The sequence below is a fragment of the Gadus macrocephalus genome, chromosome 6, assembly GCF_031168955.1.
Source record: "Gadus macrocephalus chromosome 6, ASM3116895v1".
NCBI classification, from domain to species: Eukaryota; Metazoa; Chordata; class Actinopteri; order Gadiformes; family Gadidae; genus Gadus; species Gadus macrocephalus.
Window position 1 is genome coordinate 26,443,093 of NC_082387.1, and position 27,823 is coordinate 26,470,915.

General features: G+C 49.5%; 2 protein-coding genes across 2 annotated transcripts in view; one reads left to right on the forward strand and one right to left on the reverse strand.

Moving 5' to 3' along the window:
• Positions 1-858: 858 nt before the first annotated feature.
• LOC132459607 (gamma-aminobutyric acid type B receptor subunit 2-like) lies at positions 859-20,046 on the reverse strand. The gene is made up of 20 exons (XM_060054253.1): positions 19,102-20,046; positions 17,413-17,550; positions 16,857-17,102; positions 16,431-16,772; positions 16,198-16,341; positions 15,836-15,901; positions 15,484-15,672; positions 14,598-14,840; positions 14,048-14,108; positions 13,565-13,645; positions 12,889-13,042; positions 12,214-12,409; positions 12,098-12,158; positions 10,895-11,064; positions 10,182-10,292; positions 9,958-10,068; positions 9,187-9,476; positions 8,610-8,751; positions 7,288-7,475; positions 859-4,615 (listed from the first exon to the last, which is right to left on the reverse strand). The coding sequence occupies exons 1-20, from the start codon at positions 19,336-19,338 to the stop codon at positions 4,459-4,461; spliced, it is 3,327 nt and encodes a 1,108-aa protein (XP_059910236.1). The 5' UTR covers positions 19,339-20,046; the 3' UTR covers positions 859-4,458.
• A 1,788-nt stretch (positions 20,047-21,834) lies between these two features.
• Positions 21,835-27,823, forward strand: part of LOC132459608 (collagen alpha-6(VI) chain-like) — a 36,939-nt gene continuing 30,950 nt past the window's right edge. The window contains exons 1-4 of the mRNA XM_060054254.1: positions 21,835-22,013; positions 25,244-25,361; positions 26,457-27,020; positions 27,385-27,823. The exon at positions 27,385-27,823 is cut by the window's right edge and continues 119 nt beyond it. Coding sequence (XP_059910237.1) covers positions 25,277-25,361; positions 26,457-27,020; positions 27,385-27,823 — 1,088 coding nt within the window. The 5' untranslated portion in view covers positions 21,835-22,013; positions 25,244-25,276. The remainder of the gene's footprint in view (positions 22,014-25,243; positions 25,362-26,456; positions 27,021-27,384) is intronic.

Sequence of the window (27,823 nt, forward strand, 5' to 3'; positions counted from 1 at the left end):
AACGAGGTGAAGCACGTTGGATGTATGTGTAAGGTTGTTAATTAGACAGGCCACCATGTGGCGCTGTTTGCCGCGATTTGAATCTTGTGTGCCAACGTAGTTCGTATGTGCGCCATCTTGTTCCATGTTTGTTGAGTGCTGTGTGCGTTAGCGTCTTATATGATCTCGTACAATATGATTTTGTCTGCTGCTTAATTTAATGTTTGCGTCCTTTTCTTCTTTTATTTGAAAGAGAATGTTTATCTAATTATATAGTTTATGGTTATGTATTTATTTTTATATTTTGTTGGGTCAGAGTATTTTCTAATTCTTGTTAAATGTTTGACCCTAATGGATACAAGGCGACTATTGAAGAATTTCCACTGTTGGGGAATAACAATCCCGAACAACTGTGTCCCGCCGTGGTCCTTCTCTACCCATCACACCAACCAACAGACACAAAATCAGAGTCCAAGGGTCATAGAGAGGCAGCGGGACATTTGGGTTACATGGTCTCGGGTTCAGAAAATGTTATATATTAAGTAATGCACCATTAGTATATTTAGCAGTAGGCCTACGACACGTAGACTGTAACCTGGGGCGGTGTAGCAGAACTAGCACAGGCTTGTGGTTACCCGAGGTAAACCACACCACGCTGTCAAATTCCATCCTCCGTTCAGCCCCAACAACCTCAGTCAGTAGTAGGAGAAGGCAGACACAGCAGTACAGTAAGCTACTCGATTTAAATGTATATAATGTTGGCTGAAATACAAACGCCCGCTACTCCCCCTTCCTTTAGTTTTCATTCCACTATCATTTAGGATTGAATATGTCTTAAGCAGAAGTTCTTCCTCACAGTATGAAGCACAATTCATGGAATACGTTGCAACTTTTTAATGATAAAAATAAGTGACGGACAGTATGCACATGAACCACACAAAAAGGCGACCAGAGTTAAAAACAACTTCACCGCTCCAGTAGATGGCGCTGTTGAGGTCATTATTCACAGCCTATCAAGTAGGCGAGCTTTCGTTTCAAATCCACCACCACCGTCATTAAACTTAAAACACCAATTAAGAGAAAGTAATGAAAAAAATAAAGGATTTCACAATGGTGGCTGTCAATAAAAAAATCATGTATATGACATCCATCGTCAATAATTCATTAGAGTTACATTTCAGTGTATGTGAAGTCAGGGACGCAGGAAGTGGGGTGCTCCGGGTGCTGCAGCACCCCCCTAGTGGACAACAGACGCAACTACAACACTTGAACTCAGGCAATGCCGCGGGTTTTTTTTTTTTTTTTTCGTCATCCGATTACATACAGCACTACGTTGTGCACGTCAACAATCGTTTGTTGACAAAAAAAAGTGGAGCGCATCCAGCCTTCAAGTTCGCGCGGTATGCAAACATTCAAGTCGAGGAGGAGATAGTAGTTGTTTAACCTTTTAGATTGAGTAGAAATACTTTTTAATGTACAGTTAGTAATAAAATTGCCCAAGGGGCTGTATTTAAAGCTACAAAAATAATACAAAAAAAACCTGCAACTTTCAACGCAACTCTAACGTCGCTTCAGGTGTCCACACGAATCCTTACACGAAACCGCAGGTCTCAGTCGAGCCAAAAGGGGTCGTCGACGGACTCGTCAGTCCTCCAGCTTTCGGCTGGGGTATAACTCACTAAGCTCCCCTGTCCTCACTCTATGTCCGGCTGCAACACACAGACCACTTTTCCGACACAATTCGACTATTAAAGACGACTACGTGACTTTCTATCGAAGATTCGGATCACTGAGGATTCGAAGCCACCCCTTTAATGTATTTAATAAACTAAAAGACAATCATTGAAAGATATGTCAAGGGAAAGTACAAGAAGATCAGATAACAAATAAAAATGTTCTGATTTAAATGGATAATGTCATGGAAGACCTCAAATCTTTCTGAAGTTTGCTCCAGTAACCGGCTCTGGAGAGAACGCCTTTTTAAAAATATGACATTTGAGAGCCGAGGAATGACTGGATTGTGTTATCTCCATGGCTAAGATCTATGGTGTCTAAAGTGTTATAGAAGCTTAACCCTCTCTCGGACGCGCACATCAACCACTGCACAGATGGAAAAAATATCAAACGAACGGATGAGGATGAGGCGGATCATGATAAATGGGTGTGCACTTTTAAGTACTTAAGCTAAAATGGTTCGATTTAAAATAGAAAAAATTATGTTAAGAACTTTGCATACACATTATCACTCGGTATATTGTTAAACATTTCAGATAGTTGCACCCAAAAAACTGTACGTTTCCCACTCCCCTGCAGGTGAACTGAAAAGAACGTCCCAATCCCTAAAACAAACGCTCTGAATAGTGCAATTTGCTTCCAGCTATCTGTTAAATATGCAGACAATATACCTAATTTGAGTGGGCCAATATATAGTAGACAGAAAAGGAGACGCCTGCAGGATATGTTCACAAACCAAACAAGAGGCCCCTGAAGTTACACACACTTCCCAGAGTTCTTCCCAGACCTACAACCCTCCAACACCAGTCAGACCTTTATGTCATCGAGAAAAGGTTTTAAAAACAAAATACAAAGGGCGTTTTTTAATTCTCGTAAGGGACCTCGTTGTAAAGATGCACCTTTGTTTGCAGTGAATGAGGCTTGAGGAGGGGCAGAAACTAGTGCTCCTTCATCCGGCCTGATGTCCATGCCTCCAGCTGATCCGATTGGCCCCTCAGAGCTCTGTGCGTTTACTGTGGAGGGAGGTGAAACCAGCCCCCCCCCCCCTCTCTGCAGAGGTCATAGCACCCAGTTGCCTTGCTCCCCTCTCACATCAGGTCAGGGTGGTCAGGTCTCCGGTCTGGGTCGTGATACCAGTGTCGACATTTCTTATATCTAGCCCCTTGAAGCCCCATCTGGATAGGACTGCCTTAACCTGTATAGTCGCCGAGCATCCATTTTGGGGGTAGGCACGGCCTATGAGTCCAAGTCGGGAGAGTCCAAACTACGGACCGCGGGCCAACTGTGGCCCTTGGTCCATTTTGATTTGGCCCGCAGCAAATTCTAAAAATAAATTTCTTAGTTTACACATTACATTACATAAGTTGGCGCTGTGGAGCTTCTCTTCCAAAAAGAGGAAGCAAGTGAGTAGAGAAAATGTCAGACACGTTGGGAAAATTAATGTTCCCTCTAATAGTTCAATGGCAAGTGTGAGTGTCTGATTTGCAATCAACTGTGGCAGTTATGAAATGAAATCACAATGCTTGTCAGTAGGCCTACTCACAAGGTGCGGCTGGCTGATATAGACGTCTATTATAGCAGACGTTCCTATCCAAAGTGACTTACAATGAGTACATTCAACCATGAGGATAAACACCCTAAAAGTGTATGAATCATGCCAGTACACAAAATTAATCAAACGAGCATACTGGGTCAAGTACTACATTGTTCCCCTTGTCCTGGCGCCACGATGTTCTGTTGGGAGTCCAATTTGATTCGCGTTTTAGTGTCGATGAAATTAATGTCATATTAAGTCCTATTTATTGATGAGATGGAATCCCTCACTCGTCCGTCCCTATCTTGCTCGGGTCCCAGAGCTGGATCGTAACGTGATGTCAGTGGGGAGCTCGCACCATTTGTGGAGCCGGGAAAGAAAACAATCCAGGTTTTGTTCACCCATAGCGAGGGAGAAGCAAGCCGATCGGCTGTCGCAGAGCGTGCTGGACGTGCGGGGGTGATTGGTCTGACCACGTCCTGGACGTAGGACGGGCCTGAACCATCGCAGCCCGGTGGGCATGTACCAGTGACTTGAACTGGTATCAAGCAGCCAGCGGCAGCCAGGGCGGGGCGCTGAGGAGCAGCGCATTGTGGGAGGATTCGGGTTGAAGCCCGGCCGGGCCGCTGCACTCTGAGCCACAGCCGCAGCCCTGGGCGGTCTTCCTGGGGAGGAACGGACGCATCCTCCCGGGGTCGTGGAGCCCCACCCTGAAGGGGGCGGCAGTGAGGAGCAGCTGGTCGCCCAGTGACACCTCAGAGCTCTCCACATCGACGGAGAGCCCTGCGGTGGGAGACGCCCGTTGTCCTAACCGAGGTCGATTCCGCATGCATACAACATTTGTATGAATACAAAGCCTAAGCCAGCGTGACATGGAGAAGGTCCTTGATCAAAATATAACTTCCCAGTCACTGAGTCGTTGTTCAAACGCCGTGAAGCAGCCGGTTCCAATCTCAAGCTGTGTAGGCCCAATCCCATTTCTACCCCTTACCCCTTCCCCTTACCCCTCCCCCTTACCCCTCCCCCTTGTTTTGAAGGGGTAAGGGGTAAGGGGTAGAAATGGGATTGGCTCTTAATGTCAGTCTGTGTGTTTGTTAGAGTTCACAATGCGGCGACATCGGACGACAGACGTCTGGATACATCTACCAGCCTTCAGGTGTTCCTGTCAGACGGAGCTCTCCGAGCGCCAGGCGAACCGGGCGTTTCCACGGTTACACCTGGCTGACGGCGGCGGGGCGTGTGCAGCGGTGGGGGGGCGGGGCCTCGGGGGTCTCCAGCTGACTGGAGTGACTGCTGGCCACGCCCCCGACGACGGGGTGGTAGGCGTGGTGCAAGATGGGCAGCTGGACGGACATCCTCCTCCTGAGGCTGGAAACACAACACACTGGTGTCAATAGTACACACAACGCACAACACACTGGTGTCAATAGTACACACAACGCACAACACAACACACTGGTGTCAATAGTACACACAACGCACAACACAACACACTGGTGTCAATAGTACACACAACGCACAACACAACACACTGGTGTCAATAGTACACACAACGCACAACACAACACACTGGTGTCAATAGTACACACAACGCACAACACAACACACTGGAGTCAATAGTACACACAACGTACAACACACTGGTGTCAATACTACACACAACGCACAACACACTGGTGTCAATAGTACACACAACGCACAACACACTGGTGTCAATAGTACACACAACGCACAACACACTGGTGTCAATAGTACACACAACGCACAACACAACACACTGGTGTCAATAGTACACATAACGCACAACACAACACACTGGTGTCAATAGTACACACAACGCACAACACACTGGTGTCAATAGTACACACAACGCACAACACAACACACTGGTGTCAATAGTACACACAACGCACAACACAACACACTGGTGTCAATAGTACACACAACGCACAACACAACACACTGGTGTCAATAGTACACACAACGCACAACACACTGGTGTCAATAGTACACACAACGCACAACACACTGGTGTCAATAGTACACACAACGCACAACACACTGGTGTCAATAGTACACACAACGCACAACACAACACACTGGTGTCATTAGTACACACAACGCACAACACAACACACTGGTGTCAATAGTACACAACGCACAACACACTGGTGTCAATAGTACACACAACGCACAACACACTGGTGTCAATAGTACACACAACGCACAACACAACACACTGGTGTCAATAGTACACACAACGCACAACACAACACACTGGTGTCAATAGTACACACAACGCACAACACAACACACTGGTGGCAATAGTACACACAACGCACAACACAAAACACTGGTGTCAATAGTACACACAACGCACAACACAACACACTGGTGTCAATAGTACACACAACGCACAACACACTGGTGTCAATAGTACACACAACGCACAACACACTGGTGTCAATAGTACACACAACGCACAACACAACACACTGGTGGCAATAGTACACACAACGCACAACACACTGGTGTCAATAGTACACACAACGCACAACACAACACACTGGTGTCAATAGTACACACAACGCACAACACAACACACTGGTGTCAATAGTACACACAACGCACAACACAACACACTGGTGTCAATAGTACACACAACGCACAACACACTGGTGTCAATAGTACACACAACGCACAACACACTGGTGTCAATAGTACACACAACGCACAACACAACACACTGGTGTCAATAGTACACACAACGCACAACACACTGGTGTCAATAGTACACACAACGCACAACACACTGGTGTCAATAGTACACACTATTGTGTGTTGTGTTGTGTTGTGTGTACTATTGACACAACACACTGGTGTCAATAGTACACACAACGAACAACACAACACACTGGTGTCAATAGTACACACAACGCACAACACAACACACTGGTGTCAATAGTACACACAACGCACAACACACTGGTGTCAATAGTACACACAACGCACAACACAACACACTGGTGTCAATAGTACACACAACGCACAACACAACACACTGGTGTCAATAGTACACACAACGCACAACACACTGGTGTCAATAGTACACACAACGCACAACACACTGGTGTCAATAGTACACACAACGCACAACACAACACACTGGTGTCAATAGTACACACAACGCACAACTTAACACACTGGTGTCAATAGTACACACAACGCACAACACAACACACTGGTGTCAATAGTACACACAACGCACAACACAAAACACTGGTGTCAATAGTACACACAACGCACAACACAACACACTGGTGTCGATAATACACACAACGCACAACACAAAACACAACACAACACACTGGTGTCAATGATACACACAACGCACAACACACTGGTGTCAATAATACACACAGCGCACAACACAAAACAACACACCGATGTCAACGCTACACACACACAACACACAACAGACACACACAAAACACTGGTATCAACGCCACACACACACCAACCCCAACACACAGGTGTCACGGCTACACACTGACAACACACAGGTGTCACGGCTACACACTGACAACACACAGGTGTCACGGCTACACACTGACAACACACAGGTGTCACGGCTACACACTGACAACACACAGGTGTCGCGGTTACACACTGACAACACACAGGTGTCGCGGCTACACACTGACAACACACAGGTGTCACGGCTACACACTGACAACACACAGGTGTCACGGCTACACACTGACAACACACAGGTGTCACGGCCACACACTGACAACACACAGGTGTCACGGCTACACACTGACAACACACAGGTGTCACGGCTACACACTGACAACACACAGGTGTCACGGCTACACACTGACAACACACAGGTGTCACGGCTACGCACTGACAACACACAGGTGTCACGGCTACACACTGACAACACACAGGTGTCCCGGCTACACACTGACAACACACTGTACATCACAGTACAGACCGTCTACAGGCTAACTGCATCTCTACACAGCAGGCCTCACCGTTCCGGGGTGTTGACCCCGTCCCCTCCGGAGCCCCCCCGGGGTCCAGGTGGGCCGGGGGGGCTGTGGCAGCTGATCTGAGCCACCGTGCTGGACCTCTGGACGCAGCCCCCCCCGGACGGAGCGGGTGGACGCAGCGCGGGGTCCGGTCCTGCAGTGACCCGGCATGTGGGCGAGAGAAGACGCAGCTTTCATCGGATCGGATTCTGAGTCAACCCTCTCCCCTCGCCCCCTGAGGACACCCCAGCAGCCACGCTGTCTTGGGGTCTTAAAGGTCCCGTGACATGCCACCAGGTGTGAGCGTGAATAGCCGTTACAAGCCGTTTTGAAAATCTGCCTCTTCTGACATCACAAGCGGGCGTGTCCACCTAGATGTGCGACGGATAGATGAGCAACGTTTGCTACAGTCCACTGGGTAGGCTGGTGGACTGATCTATCCAGAACACACCTAGGTGGACACGCCTACTTGTGATGTCATAAGAGCCTGATTGGCTTGTAACAGGTAATCACACTCACACCTGGTGGCATGTCGTGGGACCATTAACAAAGATAGACTACTCTATGGTGTGGTAGGACACTATGATAGTCCTACCACACTTTGACGAACTGGTAATAATGCAGAATACATCTCATACACTCCCGGGCGTTTATAAAACAGTTGCAGTACATATTTGACAGATGAAACAGAATCTCCAAAAGGGAATGAATGAATTAATCCATCAGTTTCATGTTGAAGGGAAGTAAAGAATAGAAGTGGGTCGTAAAAGGTTAGCTAAAGTAGGAACACGCTTTGTGGTCCTATGCTACAGGCCCTCTCTCCTTTGACCTACTCTCCTGTCGCTGTCCGTGAAGGCACCTTAAATAAATTCAAAACAACCGTTGAGTTTCTGCAGTGCCGGGGCGGTGACGTCATGAGTTTACCGGGGGCGTGGCCTATGTGGTCTGAGATCTGTCGGTCCGGTGGGGGGGTGGAGTCAGTCTCCGTGGTGATGGCATCTATCTCTCCGTCCAGCTGCAGAGAGAGGAAACCTTCTTCATAAACCATCATCATCTTCCTCACCATCACAAGCATCATCAGCACCACCACCATCCTAATCGTCTTCGTCATGACAATCATCATTTTCCTCACCATCACAAGCATCATCAGCACCAACACCATCATAATCGTCTTCATCATCACTATCATGAGCTGAAGTGGATTTTTACCATAATGTTTACCATACCATAGTAAGCAAAATTCACACAAACAGAGAATTTTCGAAAATCAGTACTATTTACTAGCGACTCTGACAAATGTATAGTCAAATTAACCGTGCGTTAACCTGTCTTCTTCTTCTCCTGAGCTCCTGGTTCTCCGTGGTCAGTCGCTGCACCCCGCCCTCCTGGCTCTCTGGCGAGCTTCGTTGAGTGGCGCCCTCTGCTGGAGGAACACTGCAGGACACCTCACCGCGAGGCTCCGCCCCCCTGGGGCCAGCAGGCCCGCGCTACAACACAGCAGGAGCTTCAGCTGGATCGGAGGGTGAGCTCAGCACACACACAGGCTGGGCCGACCAATAGCCTGATGACTGTCGAGACAAGCTAGACTTACATCAGACTTATGGGTTGTGTCATCAGCCCTCGTAGACTAGTATTTACTTTCTTCTAGGCTATAGCATCGCGCTATAGCTTAGCTTCTTTTTTGTATCCTTTCCACTTTGGATCGCACGCTTTGATCGATCTCAGCCTCACTGGTCACCTACGTTGTAAAAAGCTAAATTGCGAAATTAATTAATGATCAATTTAGCAATTAACCAATTAATTGCTAATTGGTCAATTGTTATTGTGTAATTTATAGGGAAGCTCTGTCCGGTGTGAGGAGGATGACCGGGGTCGGGGTACAGAGGGACGGTCCGGGGGTACGCTGTGGGAGGGGCCACCCTGGGGGCGGGGCTGACCTCGGCGTGGGCGGGGCTGACCTGGGCCTGGACGCCCCAGACCAGGAGCGCGGCGGCGGCGCCGAGGACGGCGAGGGAGGGCAGGAGGAAGAGGAGCTGGGGCTGCTGGGAGCTGAGGAGGGACCCCAGCGCCCCCAGGCTGCTGCTCGCCGCCACCGCGAACACGCTCAGCGCCACCCGGTGGCCCTCACGGGTCACTGCCCGCGCGACGTCCGTCCTGCTTCTGAGGGAGCCGGCGAGGAAACAGGCCAGACCCTGAGAGTAGAACACGAGAGATGCATCCCATTAGAACTGGGAGCTGCGCAGAACAACCAGGGTGTTCTGGTGGTGGACACTGGGAGCTGCCCAGTTCAACCACACAGGAGTTTTCACTGCATTACATTACATTAGAAGTTTATGTATCTGGCCCATTTTAACACAATGTTATGATGATTACCAACACACACAATAGTTATTATTAAACCTTGCACATTTTAGCGCAATGTTAATATGCAGATTTGGATCATTCTTACACGTGACTTTTCTATACTTTTGTGTGTTATCAAGGAAAATAGGTGAAGATTCCCCTTGGGCATGCATTGATAAGATAGTTGGAGGTAGGGGGGGGGGGGGGGGTATAGGGGACTTTGGTCACCATCCTAGCGTTTGATAACTCATCGTTTAAATCAAAGCAATGTTCAGACCAAAATGTCCATGATATTGAAACCTGAAGTCACGGTGTAATGTGCTCACTGACCAGCAGAGGGCCCTTGTAAGCATAGAGGGCGGTGATCCACAGGTCCATGTTGGTGCTGACGCAGCAGTCTGTGTCGGCGCTGACACCGTCCTGCTCCTCTTCTGCACCGCTCTGTTGGGTTCCAAGATGAACACAAACACTGGTGGTTCCGTTCCACTTTAAACCTGGATCGTCCTGTCGAGCTACCGTCTAGTGCCCTCCATTAAGGGTCAGTAGCTTCATACCTCTGAGACTCGCTCCACCCTCCTGAGAGGATCCAGGGCCTGCCAGCAGCATAAAAACAACACATCCAACAGAAACATGGCAGCCAGCGGCCAGCATGTTCTTCTGTCCTCCTGAGAGAGAGAGAGAGAGAGAGAGAGAGAGAGAGAGAGAGAGAGAGAGAGAGAGAGAGAGAGAGAGAGAGAGAGAGAGACAGGAAGCCAAAGACACAGAGAGAGAGAGAGAGAGAGAGAGAGAGAGAGAGAGAGAGAGAGAGAGAGAGAAGGAGAGAGAGAGAGAGAGAAGGGGAGAGAGAGAGAGAGAGAGAGAGAGAGAGAGAGAGAGAGAGAGAGAGAGAGAGAGAGAGAGAGAGACAGGAAGCCAAAGACACAGAGAGAGAGAGAGAGAGAGAGAGAGAGAGAGAGAAGGGGAGAGAGAGAGAGAGAGAGAGAGAGAGAGAGAGAGAGAGAGAGAGAGAGAGAGAGAGAGAGAGAGAGAGAGAGAGAGAGAGAGAGACAGGAAGCCAAAGACACAGAGAGAGAGAGAGAGAGAGAGAGAGAGAGAGAGAGAGAGAGAGAGAGAGAGAGAAGGGGAGAGAGAGAGAGAGCGAGAGAAAGAGAGAGAGAGAGGACACCGTGAGTCACTAAACGCTGAATGCATACCCTTCATATCTGAGTAAATGTTTTAAGATAAGTAAAACGTCCCTGATCTCAGAGGGGATCTTGGGGATCATTACCCGTTTCCCGGCGCCCGGCCGGGGGAGGAGGTGTCTGTAGATGTTCAGACTCCTGGTGGTCAGAACGCCCACCGCCACGCAGTGACCCAGAGTCAGCACCCACAGGCGGACCTGAGGGAGAACAGACCTCCTCAAACCAGACCAGACCGCCTCAAACCAGACCAGACCGCCTCAAACCAGACCTCCTCAGACCAGGCCTCCTCAAACCAGACCAGACCGCCTCAAACCAGACCTCCTCAGACCAGGCTTCCTCAAACCAGACCAGACCAGACCGCCTCAAACCAGACCTCCTCAAACCAGACCAGACCTCCTCAAACCAGACCAGACCGCCTCAAACCAGACCAGACCACCTCGAACCAGACCAGACCTCCTCAAACCAGACCTCCTCAGACCAGGCCTCCTCAAACCAGACCAGACCGCCTCAAACCAGACCAGACCACCTCAAACCAGACCAGACCGCCTCAAACCAGACCAGACCACCTCAAACCAGACCAGACCGCCTCAAACCAGACCAGACCTCCTCAAACCAGACCTCCTCAAACCAGACCAGACCTCCTCAAACCAGACCAGACCGCCTCAAACCAGACCAGACCACCTCAAACCAGACCAGACCGTCTCAAACCAGACCAGACCTCCTCAAACCAGACCAGACCGCTTCAAACCAGACCTCCTCAAACCAGACCAGACCGCCTCAAATCAGACCTCCTCAGACCAGACCTCCTCAAACCAGACCAGACCGCCTCAAACCAGACCAGACCTCCTCAAACCAGACCAGACCGCCTCAAACCAGACCAGACCGCCTCAAACCAGACCTCCTCAGACCAGACCTCCTCAAACCAGACCAGACCTCCTCAAACCAGACCAGACCGCCTCAAACCAGGCCAGACCGCCTCAAACCAGACCAGACCGCCTCAAACCAGACCAGACCTCCTCAAACCAGACCAGACCTGCTCACACTCCAACAGCATTATTTGGATTTAATTACAGTTCTTGAAATGATTCTGACTTGCGACCTTCAGAAGTTATAAACCCTGTGACGTATACAGGACACATGTTTGGGAATGGATCTAAAACAGCATTGCTCACATTCCCAAAGCAATACACACAGAAATAAAAGATTGGCTAACATCTTACCTTTCCCACATCCCATGAAAACATAATCAACCAACGGATTGCACGTGAATTAGTTTTTCACATGGAAACGTGACACAGTGATCCTGAGCTCCAGTGTGGATGCAGTCACCAGCGGGACCCCACTGTGTCGCTGCGGTCACCAGCGGGACCCCACTGTGTCGCTGCGGTCACCAGCGGGACCCCACTGTGTCGCTGCGGTCACCAGCGGGACCCCACAGTGTCGCTGCGGTCACCAGCGGCGGACTCACAGAGCAGAGCGGGTCCCACCACCAGGCGGGCGCCAGGGCCTTGTCCAGCCCGGCCAGGGGCACCCAGGACAGGGCCAGCATCATGCCCAGGAGGAGGAGGGGGTCCAGGGGTCGGCCGCAGCCCCTCGGGCCCCTGGGAACCACACAACCACTTTCTATTTGCATGACTTAAAGGTTGGGTATGGAATTCTCTTTTTTGGCCATTTTTGCAAAATTACTTGAAATCCTTATCATAACCCACTTACAGCCACTGAGTTAGAGGTACTGACATGAAAACTAAACAAGTCAATCATCTGTGGAACGGGCAGGGCTCGAAAAACTCCAGCCAATGATTTCCAGTCCCACCGATTGTCATTGGACAGTAAGTACGTCAATCAAACGGTCGTACTGCACTCCCCCTCTCCCCGCGCGTGACCCCTTCGTGCACATACTCAAAGCTCGTGACCCAGAGCTAGCTTCTGTTTGTTGTTATCCTGCGGTACCTACTGGAGCTAGCTAACTAGCTAATGGCTTGCTCTCGCACATCTCTTCGCTCAAAGAATCAAAGAATGGACTAGAATAGATACTAATAGATAAATAGACATGTGATAAACAGTATTAAAGGAATTGTACCGATAGCGTGTGCAGTCTGACAAGCTGCGGAGGAGGAAGATGAGGGAGGTGATGAAGAGGAGGGCGGCAGCGGAGGTGACGACGGCGTAGAGAACCCGACCGACGCTCCCGCACTCCAGACGGACCCCGGATCCATCCGGAGCTGGACCGGAGCCTGGAGAGGAGGTCAGACCAGAGAAGGGCCGTCAGGTCTGAGGTGAACCGGGGATCATCCTTTAGGAGCAGCCTTACACCATCTCTCGTGTCGTGACAGCACCGTCGTTTGTAAGAAACAAAAAGCACAGCATACACGTAAACTTTAAATGTCGATATTGGAAAGTGGACGCACCTCAACACTTCAACGGCTAATCACACTCACACCTGGTGGTATAATATGTCTCTCTTACGCAGAGATGGTGCTGTTTCTCGTTTGATTTGAGTGTGTTGGAGGCCCTTTATGTTCAAATATGTTGTACTACTTTACGTATCATCGACATGTTATTGAGGTAACATTAGTGCTGCAGGAAGACCTGTGCTTTAAACGTCTCTCTGAACACACCTTGTCCATTCCATCTGCATCTGCACTGACAGATCTGCAGACTTGAGCTGGAGGGGATGATGAACCACACATCCTGTTGGTTCAGCTAAATAACATGTGTGATGAAAGGTGATTCAGCGGATCAAAACACTGTTCTACCTGGAAACTTCAGGTGGTCCGGAAAAAGTCGTAGCTCCTGTGTGAAGGTGTTGTACTGGCCCACGAGTACCTCTCTGGTCGCTAAGGAAACAACACAAATACACTGCATTGGCCAATCGTAATACAGGGATAACCAATACTGGACCGTTGATGTCTTTGGTCGACTCCGCCGTCGGTGTGTGTATGAGCCGCTGTAACTCGCTTTGGATAAAAGTGTCTGCTAAGTGCCGTGAATGTAAACCCAGGTGATGGTCAAAGACCCCACCTGGCTCCGGTACCGACTTGACCCCCAGGTCGTCCCTGGTCCTCTCTCCTCTGTGATGTATGTAGCAGAGGAGGTGTGATGCCTCCCCCTTAACACACTCACTACGTAAGGCGCTTTGAGAGCCTAGGAAAGCACTCGATGCTCGGATTCTGAACTATTACTAATGAATTCTGTGTCAGAGGTTTAAGACGGCGGTGGTGTAGAGGCAGGTGAAGCACCTTGGAACTGCCTCAGCTCGATGGACGCCACGCGCTCTCCGTTGTGGAACCGGACCGTTCCCTGGACGGAACAAGGCAGCAGAGCAACACACTGTGTTAATAAGTACTCACATATCAGCAACGACGTCAAGGAGCATACCTTTTGAAACATCATGGATATCACCCTCATCTAAGAAATCCTACACACAATCGTAAATACTGTTCTACAGGAGACGCTGCTGAACAGCTTTATGAAATCTATTTCATGTAATATATCCTATATCATTTATCATATATGCAGATTATATGTAATCTGCAAAATATGTAAACGGTAAGCAAAATATAAGATAAAAGAAAAGGATTAGGGAATCACTTGTAAAATCCTAGATGCCAAATAGATTCATTATTCTAGACTCGAGCTTTGTGATATAAAGTCTCAAAGTACTGTTGAGCAGTAGCGTTTTTTTGGAGATTGACCTAAAGGGGGGGGGGGGGGGGGGCTAGAACACCACAGGGAGGGACCCCTGGAATTGTGTTATTTCAATTTGCAGAACTAGAACGACACACTCACGGTGACTCCCTCGAACTGGGTCTGCTTTAAAGCAGCGAGCAGCATGTCCGCCGTCTGCGCCTGGTTGATGGAGAGGTTCCGGTCGGGGCTGTGCCGCTTCCGGTGTCTGAACTGCTCCGTGAGGAGGCTCACGGCTCTGGCAAGGACCCAGACTCCGTCGTACGCGTAGCCGTGGAGATAAGCGTCTGGCGCCCCCTGCTGGCGGATCTCTGACCGGTACGCCAGCTCGTACTCCGCCGGGGTCTGGGATTAAGTATTTAGTACGTTTACATACAATAAATGGGATTACATCAATCAACTACCAGTGATATGCAATTTAAATGTTACTTGACATCAGGGCCGTTGCACCAAATCCTGGGCCCCTATACAAGAGGTACTGATGGGCCCCCCTGCGCTGAATTGTTGACGGGGGGGTGGGGGGGGGGGGGAGACGTGGCCGTGTGCGACACTATGGGCTGGTAGATAATTTTTATTGATTTTTTTATTTTATTTTTTTTGCCATGGGCCCCCCCTCTGCCTTGGGCCCCCCCACAACTGTCTCACTTTCCCCCGCAGTCCGTCGGCCCTGCTTGACATGCAAACAGCTCGGTGTAACTAAGGCATTTGATATATTGCCAGAGAATATTCCATTTGAATGTAGTTGAATGTGTTAATGTATTTGCACATTAGCATAATAAAAAGTAAGTTAAGTACATTAGCCTACTACTAGCGGTAAAGTGCTCATCATGCAGTAAACAATGACTGCCCAGCAGGGTGCATTAGAGTCCTTCTCAAAGCCCTAGTCCTCTGACTAGTCCTGACGTTCCAGTGGCAGACGGTGTCGTTCTAGTACCGACCGGTTCAAGCCGGTTCCCTCGGACTTAGGTCAGACCAGGAGAACCCTCACCCTGCCAGAGACGCCCCTGAGGCCTGAGTCGCCGAGCGGCCGCAGGCTGAGCCGGATGGAACCTTCCAGAACCGCGTGGAGCGCGTACAGCGAGCAGCCAGACGCCTCCGGGTCCAGCGTCCACATGGGGTCCGGGCCGCTGGCCAGGAGCCACTGGTACCCGGACCCGAAGAGGTTCAGCCCGTACGCCTGCAGAGGGGACACAGCCTGGTGACCACACTGGGAGCTGCCCAGTACAACCAGAGTATTCTGCTAGTCTAGACTGGGAGCTGCCCAGTACAACCATAGCCTTGTGCTCCGTCTGTAGACTGGGATGTGCCTCCGTGAGGAGAGGACCAGTGAAGGTACTCACACAGCACAGGACCCTGGAGCCTGGCCCCTCGTCCACCTGGGCCACTAGGACCCTCACGCCGCGGTCCTGAAGGCACAAGGTCACACGATGGATCCCACTGCCTCAAAACAACACTGGTTTGGTTTATGTCACATATTTTACATATTTCTACAATGTCTAGGACTCATTTTCATTCATGCCTTTAACTGTGGTTAAAGGCTTGGCTGAAAAAATAAGACTTGACCTGACACACAAAAACACATTTTAAACGAGCAAGTTTTCAATCAAATTGAACTTAAGCCCATTTTATGAATGGTGTGCAGAAAGCTGACGGGAGGAGCATGTTCTTCTGGTGCTTGTGGCTTCTCTCCATCCATGCTGACCTTCAGTTTCTGGAGCTTGAGGCAGGGGTCTTCACCCACGCTCTGGGCTTCCACCATCTGGACATCGGCCTTCATCAGCTGGTGGACCAGGTTCTGCCTCATCTGCCACCAAGACACAGGTTTGGTGTAACACAGACAGAGCACACGTCAGTCAAACAATGTACGATAGTCATCATGGACTGAAAGATCGTCAACGGCATCAAATATCTGCAACATCATCAAAGATCCGTGACATCATCAAAGATCAGGGACACCATCACAGTGACATCGTCAAAGATCAGGGACACCATCACAGTGACATCGTCAAAGATCAGGGACACCATCACAGTGACATCGTCAAAGATCAGGGACACCATCACAGTGACATCGTCAAAGATCAGGGACACCATCACAGTGACATCGTCAAAGATCAGGGACACCATCACAGTGACATCGTCAAAGATCAGGGACACCATCACAAGGATGTGTAGATATATATCGGTGTTATTAAAGCAACCACCCGTCATGGCTTTAGAGACAGAGCTGAGTCTGATGCGTGGTGGGTCAGCAGTGAGTTGGGGATCAGCATCTGGTAGCTGAACGAATCACCCGTTGGTATCTGAGTCTAAACGCTGTGCTCCCGGGGGTCGAAGGGCGTGGTCGGGGCGTGGCGGTCGGACCTGGAAGAGGCGGGCCCCCTCCTGGGAGGGGCGGGCCCCCTCCTGGGTGAGGAGCCCCACCCGGGTCCACCTGTAGTGCTGGAGGAGCCGGACCAGCGCCGCGTTGAAGACGGCTTCAGACGGCACAGTGCTGAACAGGCCTGGGGGGCGGCGCTGGGCGGGGGGCCCGGCCGGCAGCGCCGTGAAGGACAGCTGGGAGGGCGTGGCGGTCCGAGAAACACAGAGGGAGGGATGAAGAGAGCCGGGCTGAGATACCACAGACAGGGGACAGCAGATACAACGCATCGCAACGCACACTCTTGTGGAAATGAGTTATGAAGAGGCCCACCGTTGTTTGTTCTTAATTGTATAACCTATCACTCAATTTCGGCAAATTAGATGTTTTTACCTAATATAGAAGGTATAGGGGCTCTCCCCCCCCCCCCCCCCCAGCTCGCGTAGGGAACCGGAACGGCCAGCAGCGGCCCTGTATCTACCTCTGTGTACATTTGCAGGTGAGGCGTGTGTGTGTTTGTGTTTGTGTGTGTGTGTGTGTGTGTGTGTGTGTGGGGGGTACCTGCACCATGTCGAGGGCGTGCAGAGACTGAGCCAGCACCGCTGTCACCTGGGGACACACCCCTCCAAAGATGATCATGTGACCAGGCTCCTCCCACATGGCGTCGAAGATACCCTTCAGAGCTGTGGCGCTGTCACACTGACAACACAACACAACGCACACATCAGAACACAACACACACATCACAACACAACGCACACATCACAACACAACACACACATCACAACACAACTCACAAATCACAACACAACTCACACAACGCACACATCACAACACAACGCACACAACACAACAAAACTCACAACACAACTGACACATCACAACACAATGCACACATCACAACACAACACACACATCACAACACAACGTACACATCACAACACAACTCACACAACGCACACATCACAACACAACGCACACAACACAACACAACGCACACATCACAACACAACGCACACATCACAACACAACTCACACATCACAACACAACACACACATCACAACACAACTCACACATCACAACATAACGCACACATCACAACACAACGCACACATCACAACACAACTCACACATCACAACACAACTCACACATCACTAAACAACGCACACATCACAACACAATGCACACATCACAACACAACGCACAAATCACAAGACAACACACACATCACAACACAACGCACACATCACAACACAATGCACACATCACAACACAACGCACAAATCACAAAACAACGCACACATCACAACACAACGCACACATCACAACACAACGCACACATCACAACGCAACTCACACATCACAACGCAACGCACACATCACAACGCAACGCACACATCACAACACAACGCACACATCACAACGCACACATCACAACACAACGCACACATAACAACACAACGCACACATCACAACACAACGCACACATCACAACACAACGCACACATCACAACACAACGCACACATCACAACACAACGCACACATCACAACACAACGCACACATAACAACGCAACGCACACATCACAACACAACGCACACAACACAACGCACACATCACAACACAACGCACACATCACAACACAACGCACAAATCACAAAACAATGCACACATCACAACACAACGCACACATCACAACACAATACACACATCACAACACGACGCACAAATCACAAAACAACGCACACATCACAACACAACGCACACATCACAACACAACGCACACATCACAACACAATGCACACATCACAACGCACACATCACAACACAACGCACACATAACAACGCAACGCACACATCACAACGCAACGCACACATCACAACACAACGCACACATCACAACACAACGCATAAATCACAACACAACGCACACATCACAACACAACGCACACATCACAACACAACACACATAACAACGCAACGCACACAACACAACACAACACAATGCACACATCACAACACAACGCACACATCACAACACAACGCACACATCACAACACAATACACACATCACAACACAACGCACACATCACAACACAATACACACATCACAACCCATCGCAAGGATGTAAGGATGTCCATAGAGCACAAGCCAAGCACTAACCATCACTAGGTTACCCCACACGTACAGACAGACGTAGAGAACCATAGGACCGGGTGTGCTCTGCAGGTGATCAGCGCCCCCTACCTGTGAGTCCAGCAGCTGCAGGTGCATCTGGGGCCCCCCCCGTCCCCGGAGGTCTTCCAACGCTATCGACACCGCCGGCGCTAATGCCGCCGTCACGTTCTGCTCTCCCGGCATCACCGTGGCAACCGGCATCACCCACAACACCGGCATGGGGCTGCGCACCTGGGCGAGGCAAGGTGGCGACGCCCACAGGCATGTCAGCACCAAAACCAGCCTCTTCATCCTCATCCTCCTCATCTCACACACACTCACACACACACACACACACACACACACACACACACACACACACACACACACACACACACACACACACACACACACACACACACACACACACACACACACACACACACACACACACACTACTGGTCCCCAATACTCTCTCACACACACTCTACTGGTCCCCAATACTCTCTCACACACACTCTACAGGTCCCCAATACTCTCTCACACACACTCTACTGGTCCCCAATACTCTCTCACACACACTCTACTGGTCCCCAATACTCTCTCACACACACTCTACTGGTCCCCAATACTCTCCCACACACACTCTACTGGTCCCCAATACTCTCTCACACACACTCTACTGGTCCCCAATACTCTCTCACACACACTCTACTGGTCCCCAATACTCTCTCACACACACTCTACTGGTCCCCAATACTCTCCCACACACACTCTACTGGTCCCCAATACTCTCTCACACACACTCTACTGGTCCCCAATACTCTCTCACACACACTCTACTGGTCCCCAATACTCTCTCACACACACTCTACTGGTCCCCAATACTCTCTCACACACACTCTACTGGTCCCCAATACTCTCTCATACACACTCTACTGGTCCCCAATACTCTCTCACACACACTCTACTGGTCCCCAATACTCTCTCACACACACTCCGGACCCTCAGAACTGTCTGACACACTCTCCCGGTCCTCACACGTTGTGACTTGTAATCCTCTTGAGCCCAAGCTAACTGTCCCGAGAGTGGGGCGCTTTCAGGGGATAAGAGGATTAAGATCACAACAGATGAATGACATCTGCTGCAGGGATCAGGCTTCAGTATTCTCTCTGAATGCTCCACACTTAATTTGTCCCATCCGCCGTCTCACCGCAGGCCGGGAGGGTTAAAGTGTGTTGGACGTGTTGTTGGTTTAGCTGGTAGGATTTATGGTGAGTTGAGGTCGGTAGGCATCAGGCACAGCTTCTGGAGGTCACCAGTGAATGGACACACAGATATTGATATGGACGATGCTCTCTCACGCACACACATGACTAGCATGTGCCTCTAGCAGAGACTGGTACACTAGTTGTACCAGTCTCTGGTACAACACTAGTTGTAGAAACACATTCACAAAACATTCAGGACAATTCATGAAAGTACAGTACAATGTCAAAACTGTTTATTTATTTTCTTGAACTCCAGCGTTGGGACTTAAAGGTCTAGACCAGCAGAGGGCGCTAGAGTCCTGCTGGGGTTCCATGTTTTTAGGCTTGCCGGGCTCAAGGCTCAGGTGTGTCTGTGTGTTTGTGTGTGTGTGTGTGTGTGTGTGTGTGTGTGTGTGTGTGTGTGTGTGTGTGTGTGTGTGTGTGTGTGTGTGTGTGTGTGTGTGTGTGTGTGTGTGTGTGTGTGTGTTTGTGTGTGTGTGTGTGCGTGTGATACTAGACTAGACAGACAGTGCTAGCAGCCAGAGCTACCAGTCTCCATATCTCAGTGTGGGCCACAGAGCCGTCATGGGTTACGTGCATGGTGTACTCCTCCAAACAATTACATCTTATACTGAACCAGTTGGAGAGCAGTGAAAACTCTGACACTATGACCTTTGAACTGCGACCCCAGGACCTCTGCAGACCCACACCTGATAGGAAACGTCTATCTGGACTCATTGCACTTAAACCATCCATTTGGCTGACTATCATTTTATTCTCCTTTTACATCCCAGGAGCCCAGTAAAACACTCCTAGAGGGAGTGAGACAGCCTCCTAGAGGGAGTGAGACAGCCTCCTAGAGGGAGTGAGACAGTCTCATAGAGGGAGTGAGACAGCCTTCTAGAGGGAGTGAGACAGCCTACTAGAGGGAGTGAGGCAGTCTCCTAGGTGGAGTGAGGCAGTCTCCTAGGAGGAGTGAGGCAGTCTCCTAGGAGGAGTGAGGCAGTCTCCTAGGTGGAGTGAGGCAGTCTCCTAGGAGGAGTGAGGCAGCCTCCTAGGAGGAGTGAGGCAGTCTCCTAGGAGGAGTGAGACAGTCTCCTATGTGGAGTGAGGCAGTCTCCTAGGAGGAGTGAGGCAGTCTCCTAGGAGGAGTGAGACAGTCTCCTAGGAGGAGTGAGACAGTCTCCTAGGAGGAGTGAGGCAGTCTCCTAGGAGGAGTCAGGCAGAGTGAGTGGCTGAGAATTCAGTGCACAATTTAGTCACAGTGTAGTTATTAATAACTTTTATTGGCAACTTTTGTTTTGTAATTGTAATTACATGCACCCCCCCCCCCTCCCTGAGCTCAACCCTCAAGGGCTGCTCTCTATCTCCCCGCACTACAACACTAAGGCCCGATCCCATTTCTACCCCTTACCCCTTCCCCTTACCCCTCCCCCTTGTTTTGAAGGGGTAAGGGGTAGAAATAGGATAGGGCCTAAATCTCTTCTCCAGAATCTCTTCTCACCCCCCCCCCCCCCCCGCCCCCCCCTGATTTGGCCAAAGAAAATATAATTACCTCAGCGTGCCTCCTCCTCCCGGCATAGGATGAAGAGGGAGGTCTGTGGTGTGCCGAGCGTTGTCCGGTGAGCAGCTCCCCCACAGGCCAGTATCTTCCCAGACCGGCTGGAAGGCGGGAGTGTGGCGCAGACCCCCATCTCCGGACCTCGACCAGGGACTCCGGGCTCTGAAGGCAACGAGGAGGCACAGACGGCAGTAAGTGGACACAGCGGGTGCAAGGGCGGATCACAGAATCCATGGACTCAAACTGTTATTATTTCAATGTTGTTATGCTGGAAATGCATGATGTGACTTTGTTTCTTAAGAATCGATGGACTTATCGTCACTATGAGATGCCATTTGAGTCAAATTTAAATGAATTGATTAATACGGCCGTGAAATAAATAAATCATGCAAATATTTCCGTAGAAATAAATATGTAACTATATCTTTATAAATATGTTTTCAAAGGACTTTTCATAATGCCAGATTTATGATTCGAAGCCGCCTGTCCGTGGAGGGGCGTCCTTCACCTTTTCTTGAAGCAACGTTTACTCGGACATCATCCATGTTTATTCATTTCAGTACATTGGCCAATCATGTATGTATTTTCATTCATACTTGTATTGCCTCATTTATTTATTTCATAGCCATATGTATCTTTTTTTAATTTAATTTGGACTCAAATGGCATTCCATAATCACGGTCAACCTGCACGAAAACAGCAAGGAATCTTGCCTGCTGTAATTTGCAACCTTGATTTAAAGTAGGCAAAAATTATATAGATGCTCTTATATATTGTACAAGTGTTACTTACTTTGCATAATTTGTGCATTAGTGTATTTTTTCAGATGTTTTGTTCACCTCAAAGGAGCTATACGTAACAAATTAACTTAACTTTGTGTTGTCATGATAATTACGGGGAAATAGACACTATATCGATAACTATCACAATAGGCCTAGGAATTCAAAATACCATTCTGATATTATTCACAGAAGAGGTCCAGATTTTGCCACCAATACTGGCCCACAGACAATTGGGTGAGACAACTACATAATAATGCATTCTGAGTGAACTATTCTCTATCAACTAATCCTATTGGCCTGTAGCTTATTTTGTAAACTGAGTTGCCACATAAAGTGTAGTCCAGAATCTGCCACAAATAATACAGTTTACATTATTTTCCAAGGAAAATAACGGTAATTCGTAATCACTCATAATTGTCAGGGCAGGTGAGATTTGAGTCATCAAAAATGAGTGTATTGTGTAATCTGTTCAGATACACACCATCTCAGTCACTGAACATTGTTTCTGTTGCTGTGGTGGTCAGAATCCAGTAGCTCTAAGCATCTTTCCCTGCAGACCTTGACCAGTATTCCCTTAAAAGGGCCTTCTGGCCTTGGGTTTAATGTGGTGATGTATGCTTATCATGTACACACAGCCTTTTGTTTAGGCTTCCTTGGTATTTGTTATATTCTGCGCCCATCCACTTTTTTACCTTGCTGTTGCTAAACAGGAAGTGCGATGCCGTCGGCCATTTCCTGCAATCAGGAAACGCATCAACTTATCAGATTCTACCACGCAACCCCACAGGCAGGGGGGGGGGGGGCATGTCACCCACAGATGGACTCGGCGGTTTCTGCTCATACCAACGAGAACACTATTGGCCTGTAGCTTATTTTGTAAACTGAGTTGCCACATAAAGTGTAGTCCAGAATCTGCCACAAATAATACAGTTTACATTATTTTCCAAGGAAAATAACGGTAATTCGTAATCACTCATAATTGTCAGGGCAGGTGAGATTTGAGTCATCAAAAATGAGTGTATTGTGTAATCTGTTCAGATACACACCATCTCAGTCACTGAACATTGTTTCTGTTGCTGTGGTGGTCAGAATCCAGTAGCTCTAAGCATCTTTCCCTGCAGACCTTGACCAGTATTCCCTTAAAAGGGCCTTCTGGCCTTGGGTTTAATGTGGTGATGTATGCTTATCATGTACACACAGCCTTTTGTTTAGGCTTCCTTGGTATTTGTTATATTCTGCGCCCATCCACTTTTTTACCTTGCTGTTGCTAAACAGGAAGTGCGATGCCGTCGGCCATTTCCTGCAATCAGGAAACGCATCAACTTATCAGATTCTACCACGCAACCCCACAGGCAGGGGGGGGGGGGGCATGTCACCCACAGATGGACTCGGCGGTTTCTGCTCATACCAACGAGAACACGGGGATGTTCATCCCATAACTTAACAAGCGGTTTGTTCAGATCTACTAAATATATATTCCATGTTTTTTCTATGAATTGAGCAGCGGTTGTGGAGGGTATGTCTCTGAATCCTCCATCCCTCTGATTGACCCCCGGCTCTGACCGCAGTGTGAGCTCAGGGCCCCGCTGTACAGGACTATTGGGACCAGCGTTAAGACAGTCCAGAGGGCATCTCGCCTGTTGCAGGTCTGATTGTTTCAACATGGGTTTGACCACTTGGTACTCATTCGATTGCATGGACTTTGTCTCTATCCTGTGGGCGACATGATATGCCATTTGCTTCCTTTACATGATATGCATGTAAAGGAACACAGACACCTTATATACCTACAGTATATACACATATTAAAGTTGATGTAAAAAGGACAGTACATGAATGGATGTCATAAAAGGGGGAGGAAAGGCCAGGGAGAAGAGGGGTGTTATGAGCCTAGATTTCAAAAGTAAATGACTTGACAAATTAGTAATTAACAGTTAACCAAAAGAATAGTAATCAGTATTTATGCTGTTCAGGTTAACTGAGGTTTATACATTAGTAAATAAGGTAAGGGTTAACACTAACCAAAAAAACATTACCCCATATGCTTATGCTATAACATGCTTATTACTGTATCAACAAATGCTTATTACTGTATCAACAAATGCTAATTCATGGTTAGTTTTAAATCGAATTAAAATTCAAAAATCCCGTTCCAAATCGGTTGTTATTTTATTCTGCGCGGTCCAATAGCATCTGGGCCTTGCCATCGCTAAACAGGAAGCGTGGCTTCGTCTGCCACTTCCTGCCGTCAGGAAACGAGCCGTCCTATCAGATCCCCTCATCGTCTGGCCGCAGAGCGCGGGTGTGGCGGTTCTCCGGAGGAACCCCAAAGGACGGGGCGTGATCTGCTCGTGCTAATCACAACACGGAACCCTGAGCACCGCAGAGCCTCGTCCGGCTCTACACTGGTCACAGGAACGGACAGACGGACGCCGCCCCTCTGGTGCTGACGTAGAACAAGACTCAATGAACCAGCTCTGTCTCTGTCTTTGTCTCTGTCTCTCCTGGCTCCCTCCTACGCTCTCTCTCTCTCTCTCTCTCTCTCTCTCTCTCTCTCTCTCTCTCTCTCTCTCTCTCTCTCTCTCTCTCTCTCTCTCTCTCTCTCTCTCTCTCCCTCTCTCCCTCTCTTTCTCTCTCAGGTAGAGTGAGAGTCTTGAGAGGGACGTGTGAACATGACGGAGATCAGGTGCCCCCTCCTCTCCCTCCTGGTTATCGTGGCGACCGTGTGTCTCCACGGCAACGAGGCTCAGTCGAAAGGTGGGTGTGGTTAGCTTCAGGTGCCGGCGTTGGCTTGTTCCTCTCTCCCTCTGGTTCTCTACGTCTCTCGCTCCCTCCCACCAAAAGACTGGAGCAACGGGGCCCCACCGGTGTGGACCTCACGCACACGGACACACTGAGACAGTCACACTGAGGGACACAGTCACACTGAGAGACAGTCACACTGAGGGACACAGTCACACTGAGGGACACAGTCACACTGAGACACAGTCACACTGAGGGACACAGTCACACTGAGAGACAGTCACACTGAGGGACACAGTCACACTGACCACAGTCACACTGAGGGACACAGTCACACTGAGAGACAGTCACACTGAGAGACAGTCACACTGAGAGACACAGTCCCACTGAGAGACACAGTCACACTGAGAGACAGTCACACTGAGGGACACAGTCACACTGAGAGACACAATCACACTGAGAGACACAGTCACACTTAGAGACATTCACACTGAGACACAGTCACACTGAGAGACACAGTCACACTGAGGGACACAGTCACACTGAGGGACACAGTCACACTGAGAGACACAGTCACACTGAGACACAGTCACACTGAGAGACAGTCACACTGAGAGACACAGTCACACTGAGAGACAGTCACACTGAGAGACACAGTCACACTGAGAGACACAGTCAGACGCAAGCAGGATCCCAAAGGTCTTCTATCAAAGTCTCTTGAAAGTCCATCTCTCTCTCTCCCTCCTCCCTCCCTATTACCTCTCAACCATACAGTATTTTTATTAATACATCCTATGTATTTAAAGAATTCAATAAGAGCGTTTTGCCTTTTAATTGAAGAGTTAAAGGGTCTAGCGCATGGCAGTTTGTGGCAAGGGGGGTATTGATAAGTGGGTCTGCATTCTTTGGAGAATGATCCCATTCAGAGAAAGCAGTTATAACTTCTAAACATTCTAGTAAACTGTTGAATGATTTGCAACTTAATAAAATGTATCTGAGTATGAAATGTTAAAGTGGTGAAGCAGAAATTCACTATCCTCATGACAATACAACACCACCCAAAGTGATAACTCGGTGCGCCCTCTGACGTTCTTCCGTCTCATCCTTCAGAGTGCACCAAGACGGAGCTGGCAGACATACTCTTCCTGGTCGACGGCTCCACCAGCATCGCGGAAGGAGAGTTTCAGAGCATGCTGAACTTCATGAAGTCCATCGTGAACGCGAGCACCGTCGGCGAGAAGGAGACGCGTTTTGGCGTCATCCTCTACTCGACCGCACCCAAGTCCGTCTTCACCCTCAACGAGTATTCCTCCAAGGGGCAGGTGTTGGAGGCCATCCAGGCCCTCCAGTTGCCCACCGGGGACACCTACACAGGCAGCGCCCTGGCCTACACCCTGCAGTTCTTTGAGGTGCAGCACGGCGGGAGGCGGCCCTCCAAGGTGCCCCAGATCCTCATGGTGATCACCGACGGCGAGGCTACAGACCCGCACAACCTGAAGGCTCCCGCCGAGGCGCTCCGCGAGAAGGGAGTCATCGTGTACAGCATCGGCGTGAAGGGCGCCACCCAGAAGGAGCTGGAGACCATCTCCGGGAACCCCACCCGGGTCTTCTTCGTGGACAACTTCATCGACCTGGAAACCCTCTCCAAAGAGATCTGCATCGACACCCCTCCTGGTAACTGTCTGTCCGTCTTTCTGTCCGTCTGTCCGTCCGTCCGTCTGTATGTCCAGCTCTCTGGCACTAAATGATTGAAAGCAATGAAGTCTAGTGAGTTGCACGATATATTTGTGAGTAGTGTTATGTAGAGTTTAGTACAGTATAGTAGTGTTGGGTAGTACAAAGTTTATCATATTATGATCAACTCAAGAAAGTATAGTGGTGAAAGAACAGTGAAGGGTAGTACAGTGGGCTATAGAGTACAGTATACAGCACAGTAGACTATGAGAGTATAGAGAGTAGTACAGTATAGTATTGAGTAGGGTACTATAGTGTCAGTATTCACCCAGACATCGGATGGCCTCCTGCCCTGTGTTCCCAGGGTGTCAGAAGCAGAAAGCTGACCTGGTGCTGCTGATCGACCAGTCTGGAAGCATCTCCGACGCTGACTACAGCATCATGAAGAACTTCACGATCAGCCTGATCAGGAGCTTCAACGTCAGCCAGGATCTGGTGCGTGTGGGCGTGGCCCAGTTCGACAGCAACCCGCGGCACGAGTTCTACCTGAACCATTTCGCCACGGAGGCGGAGGTCACCAAGCACATCCTGGCCATGGTGCAGCGAGGTGGGGGAACCAAAATTGGACGCGCCCTGGCCTTCATCAAGGGGTACTTCCAGAAGTCCACGGGGAGCCGCGTGGGGGCGGGAGTGTCCCAGAACCTGGTGCTGATGACGGACGGCCACTCGGAGGACGACGTGGGGCCGCCGGCCGAGGAGCTGTGGAGGATGAGGGTCGAGATGTTTGTCATCGGCGTCGGCGC